The sequence below is a fragment of the Bactrocera tryoni genome, chromosome 3 (assembly GCF_016617805.1).
Source record: "Bactrocera tryoni isolate S06 chromosome 3, CSIRO_BtryS06_freeze2, whole genome shotgun sequence".
Classification (NCBI taxonomy): Eukaryota; Metazoa; Arthropoda; class Insecta; order Diptera; family Tephritidae; genus Bactrocera; species Bactrocera tryoni.
The window spans coordinates 7,490,657-7,496,948 of NC_052501.1; the positions used below are offsets into that span (position 1 = coordinate 7,490,657).

The 6,292-nt window shown below is 36.0% G+C and overlaps 1 protein-coding gene across 3 annotated transcripts in view; it reads left to right on the forward strand.

Moving 5' to 3' along the window:
* Positions 1-5,970, forward strand: part of LOC120770416 (ras-related protein Rab-3) — a 34,848-nt gene extending 28,878 nt beyond the window's left edge. For all 3 annotated transcript variants that reach the window (XM_040097859.1, XM_040097857.1, XM_040097858.1), the window contains exons 3-5: positions 4,452-4,570; positions 5,050-5,221; positions 5,287-5,970. In XM_040097859.1, the coding sequence (XP_039953793.1) occupies positions 4,452-4,570; positions 5,050-5,221; positions 5,287-5,433 (438 nt within the window). In that variant the 3' untranslated portion in view covers positions 5,434-5,970. The remainder of the gene's footprint in view (positions 1-4,451; positions 4,571-5,049; positions 5,222-5,286) is intronic.
* Positions 5,971-6,292: the final 322 nt, after the last annotated feature.

A 6,292-nucleotide genomic window follows, 5' to 3' on the forward strand; every position in this document is an offset into this window, starting at 1 on the left:
TTTTTAGAGAAAAAATACAGAAATTTCAAATTTTTTATTTTTTGAAGATTATCTCTTTCAAATGTTAGCGGCAACTACCCTTAGATGATCCATCCGTTGAGTCCAATTTTCGATTACTCGTTAGAGCATTTGGACTCGTAACTGGCGAATGAAACGCATGATGTTTTGCTTCGAGGCCTGAATCGAAGCGCGATTGTCTGCATAGACATAAGACTTTATATATTCCCACAGTAAATAATCTAATGGTGTGATATCACACAATCTTGGTGGCCAACTGACCGGCCCGAAACGTGAAATTATCTTCTCGCCGAAGGGTTTTTTCAATAAATCCATTGATTGATGTGGTGTATGGGAAGCGGCGCCGTCTTGTTGAAACCAAATGTCGCTGAGATCATGAGCTTTAATTTCAGACATCAAATCCATCATGTTGCGATAGCGGTCTCCATTGACGGATACGTTTTCACCAGCATTATTTTTGAAGAAACATGGACCGATGATTCCACTGGTCTACAAACCACACGATACAGTTGTTTTTCTCAGTGAAACGGTTGCTCTTGAATCTCTTCAGATTGCTCTTCGTTCGAAATGTGGCAATTCTGTTTGTTTAGATAACCATTGAGCCAGAAATCGCTAAATAAAATTTAACTCGAAAACTTCGGATCTTTTTGAAACTTTTCAAGGCCCCATAGAGCGAATCGATGCCGCTAGGGAAGGTCGAGCGGATTCAGTTCTTCTACGCTTTCAATTTAAGATCTCGACGTAAAATGCACCAAGTCGTTTCATACGTCCATCCGAGTTGTTCCGAACGACGCCGAGCCGACTTTCCATGGTTTTCCTGTACACTACGCCTGCTACATTTTCTTCTCTGTGTGCTGGACATGGTCTATTCGGTCGAATATTATCCAATAATGAATGCTGGGTCTCAAGATGGATGATAGTGTTGCGATACTATTGGGGGTATTTAGGGTTTGTCTTCCGCCGAGACTGTACTTCGGAGCGTACGTCCTCAGTAGAGGACCGTGTTTCTGTGAGTGGTGCAAGCCGAAAATGCAGCGTTGATTAGAGCAGCGGTTGGCGATTCAATTCTGTGTGAAACTCGGTAAATCTGCAACAGGAACGTTTGGTATGATCAAGAAGGCTTACCCATATGTTGCTTTAGCAAGAAGTGGTGTTTTTCGATGGAACCAGGTCGTTTTGGAGGGCTGGGAAGAGGTCGCTGATAAAAGATCAAATGCCTTCATTGTCTTTTTTAACATCAAAGGCATCGTCCCCCATTAATTTCTTCCTCCTCGATAAACTGTCAACGCCAAATTGTACGTGAAAGTGCTCCAGAGACTCAAACCAAGGGTCAATTGGGTCAATACCCGGCTCACATCGCCTTTCTTGTGAACTACCTAACCAAGGCCGGCATCCCAATGTTTCCACAGCCGCCCTACAGCCCAGATATGGCCTCCCCGGACTTTTTTTGTTTCCTTGCTTTGAAAGGGGATCCAATCAGCATGCATCCTGGTTCTCAAGGCTGGAAGCGCTGCATCGACGCAGAAGGCGCCTATTTTGAAAGTTTTTAAAGAATTGTAACATTTGGATGATTCGGATTTGAACATTCGAACTACCATACAGAAGTCGTTCACACGAGTTACTTCGGCTTTTATGCTGCTGCCATCTTTTCAGTATGAAAATAAATAGCAATTATTTTGGTTTTCTAGTCTGCCCTGCTTTTCTATTTATTATTCACCATTTCCTATTTTAATTTTGCAATCACTTAGATCGTAATCACATAGGAAAGGCATCTGGCAAGGTTCTCATGCAATAACTGCCTTAATAACTCTTTAAATATTTATAGCATAGGCTTAAATTACCCTGCGAGAAAAGCACTAGCAGCAAACTATTTCAGTGTTAGTATTAGTTAGAGTTCTTTTTTTTCAAAAGAACCATTAGCGAGTTTAATATTTCAATGCCACACAAAATGTCAACTAACACCTTCTCGAAATCCGCTTCGTACTAGCAGAAAAACTTTCATCAATTCATGAATGAATACGAAATTGTAGTTAATAAGCTTACGCAACCCGTTGAAATAAATAGTGAAGCATTCGATTCATATACAACTCTCTAAAAATTACAAAAAAGAAGTAGTTAGCGCGTAGTGAGACTGTCTCTTAAGTGATTGCATTACATTTCCGCAAGGATACTTATTCGCCATGGCTAGCAACTTTCTGAGTCGCTGAAATTTGCATACAGAAATGAGTATGTACTCAGAGCGCTGTGCAAGTGTGCGTATAACCTCCGTGGTTGCGGTCGCCCTCATTTAACCTTGTCCTATTGACTTTTACTTATCAGTTAACAAACACTTCGCGCCACCGCAGCATTTACATACGCCCGAGTGGAATGGCAAGAAAATGGAAAATGAAAATAAATACTCACACACTTAGTTAACTGGATGTTATTTCCATTTGCGACCGTAGTTCTGCTTGCCATTGTGCATAAATACATACATACAAATTTACATATAGATAATGTTAATCATATAGCAACAGGTGGCTGGTAACATAACCCTCCCTTGCATATATAACATCTTTTGTTATCTTTCTTTTCTACAATACATTTATCCTCAATGACAATCAATTTGCAGATATTAAAAATGTATAGGTGGTTGTAATTGTTATTGTAATTGTTTTGTTGTAACATGTACGTATACAAGTATTATATCTTACCTACTTGTATATGATTAGCAATGATGCGCACCGCTGATTATACATACATATATGTATATGCTTTATATCTGAGCCGATGTGCTTTCGTTAGCTTTTTTATTTCTGTCAATTGCGAAATATAATACCCTTCATAGGCGTATTTCGTATAGAATTAAAGGGTATAAAAAGGTATTTTTTGTGGGAATTCTGGATCAGTCGAAGAGCTCACGTTGCTGCGAGAAACGAGAGTAACATTTGCGTAGCTTTGTTCTGGATACTTTAGCAGGTTAAAATCCAATAATCCAGAACAAACCCCGATATATCTAATATATGTCCATATGCAATGAGTATCCGCATCACATTAGCCACCTCTTTGCATGCCCTGCAAATCCTACTCATCTGACACCCTTCTCCCTTTGGTCCGACGCCGTCGAAACCACCGTTTCCTGCCCCTACCGTGGGATAATGACAACTTATCTAATCCTTACCATCCTAACGGGGATTAGGTACCCGTTACAACAACAATAACATCTTTTTCTTGATGATAATTCTCTTTGTATGGCAGTTTTATGCTGTAGTTATCCGATCTAACCAATATGTTCGGGGATTGCACAATTACTTAAGCTATGACTCTTTTGAAATTGCGTGGCGGTATCTCGTCATATGAAATAGTTTTCCACACGAGCACTTACTTCCGATCATTCCGTTCATATGACAGTTATATGCTTTAGTTGTTCGATCCTAGTAATATGTTCATGTATTGTACCTTTGCCTTGAAAAATGATCTGCAGCTCGAATTATGTTCTTCACGAGTAGATTGAAGAAGTTACGCGAAAGGGAGTCGCCTTGTCTGAAACCTCATTTGGTATGGAACGGCTCGGAGTGGTGCTTTCCGATTCTGATGGCACTTTTAGTATTGCTGAACGTCAGTTTCCACAGCTGTATTAATTTTGCGTGGAACATGATTTAGATTTCCATAACTCCACCCGCCCTTCTTACTACCAACACATGCTGAAAAACTTCCTACATTGCTAAATACAAACTTACCTTCTTAATATAAATAATTAGAATATGAAGTAGAAGGAAATCAGACTATAATAGTACCTACAGTATTCTGTATAAAGAATATTCGATTAAACCGGCACAATAGACCAAAGTTCGCGGTGCATTCCTCATAAATAAATCTAATCTACCGGTAATTTCAGCTATAAATTATATCAGAAGCCTCGAAATTTTCAAAACAACTGTATATCCTGAATGAGTAGTATTAAGATTGGTCGAAACTTATTCTTTTTCGCTTTTTACTCAGTCAATTAAGACAACTACAATAAGTTCTGTGAAAACTAAATCTAATCTAACCTCAAATTTCGTCTGTACCTCATTCAAAGTAAGCAGTCTCTCGATGCAAATTTTGTAAAACTGTCCACATTCAACTTTTGACTCGAAAGTTTTCAATTCCGTAAGCCTTATGCCATATTTATATACCCACAACTATGCTGTCACCAATGTTCTTACGTTCCACTAACCATGTATATATGTATATAGTGAGTAAGTGTATATAGTGTAATTCTCCCACACAACTTTGTTTCAACTTGTCTTCAACCCTCCGCTTGTGACTATAAAAACTGCAACTTGTCGCCAATAAAAGTGTTAATGCGCAGACATTTATTGAGATGCAATTATTTTAATTTTATACGTTCAACGGTACTAATTTCCTCCTACTTTTACTTCTCCCTCTCTCTCTCTCTCTCTCGTTAACAGGATACAGCGGGTCAAGAACGCTACAGAACAATAACCACAGCATATTATCGTGGCGCCATGGGTTTCATTCTGATGTATGATGTCACAAATGAGGAGAGTTTCAATTCCGTACAAGATTGGTGAGTAATTGTAAAGCAGTGTGGAAAAAGAAGAAATTGGCTGATGAAGTAAAATTAGGTGGCATAAAATTTCATTTTGGCAGAGAAGGTAAAATCAAATTCTCATTCTTAATTGTTTCATGCACTCACTTTGAGTAATTACAGTCTTTAAAATAAATTTTAATAGATGTCGCAATATGTGTGTCGAATGTGTCTAAAGACTGTGCTATTAGGATTTCTGTATTGTACCTTTTAAAAAAATGTACACAGACTTTGAAAAAACATTTTCGTAGACTTTGAAAGATATTGTTCGAAAGACTCCTTAGTTTCCTCAGATTGTCGTCCACTATTGTATCGTTGTACGATGTAAAGAAAGGGAAAAAGATACTCGAGACTTAAAAATAAAGTGACTAATAGACGAGAATGATTTATTGTTTGTTCAAAACAACTATACACTCTTTCTTTTCTCTCTCTCTCTCTCTCACGTTCAACTCAAACAGGGTGACTCAAATTAAGACATATTCCTGGGACAACGCACAAGTGATACTTGTCGGCAACAAATGCGACATGGAAGATCAGCGAGTGATCTCATTCGAACGAGGCCGACAGCTGGCCGATCAGCTGGGTGTGGAGTTCTTCGAAACCTCAGCCAAAGAAAATGTGAATGTTAAGGTATGTAAAATACAATAAAAACACGCAAAATTTAATTATTGAAATATGGCAAATGTTTTTTGCAGGCTGTCTTCGAACGACTGGTCGATATAATTTGCGACAAAATGTCGGAGAGTTTAGATTCGGATCCGACGTTAGTGGGCGCCGGACAAAAGGGACAACGACTGACAGATCAACCTCAAGGCACGCCCAATGCGAATTGTAATTGTTAAACATGCATACACAAACACACACTTAAACACATACATAGGCACATATATACATAAATAGACACATGTAGACACAAATATACTTAAATGAATAAATAAATGTAAAACTATATGAACTAAGTGAGGCAGTAATACATATACATATACATACTATATATAAAAGGAGTAATTCTGTTGACTTATGTTGTACGGTTTTTGTTGTCTCAGTTTTTGATGTTTTTGCAGAAGACACAGAAGAATAGATGTAATTAAAGCGTGTTGCATGTAAATGTGCTGAGGCAGAAAGTAAATTACGAAATTATTATAAACAAGCCGTTAATGCTGTTGAAAATATAATAAATTGTGTAGAAAAAATTGCGAAAAAGAGCGCAACTAACAATGAAAACCAAGAAGGTTGCCAGACAAACAATATTTACAAGTCTACAAACGAAACTTTATGAAGGTAATAACTAATTTGAAGAAGCTATAAATAACTAACTAAATAAAAATGGAATAATTAAAACAAATTAAATTAAAAAAACTTTATAAAATTAATGTAATTGCAAAAATTATTATAATTAAACAAAAAATTAAGAAACTAAACAAAAAATAATAAAAATAAAAATTAATTGAATTAAAAAAAAAATTAAAACGATTAATACAATTTAAAATAATAATATATTGAAAAAATTAATGTAATTAAACAAAAATAATACAATTTAAAAAAATTATTGTAATTAAAAAATTAATGTAATAAAAAAATTAATATAATTAAAAAATAATTAATGTAATAAAAAATTAATAAAATTAAAAAAAATACTAACTTAAAAATAATAAATTAAAAAAATTTATGTAATTAAAAAAATTAATACAATTTAAAAAA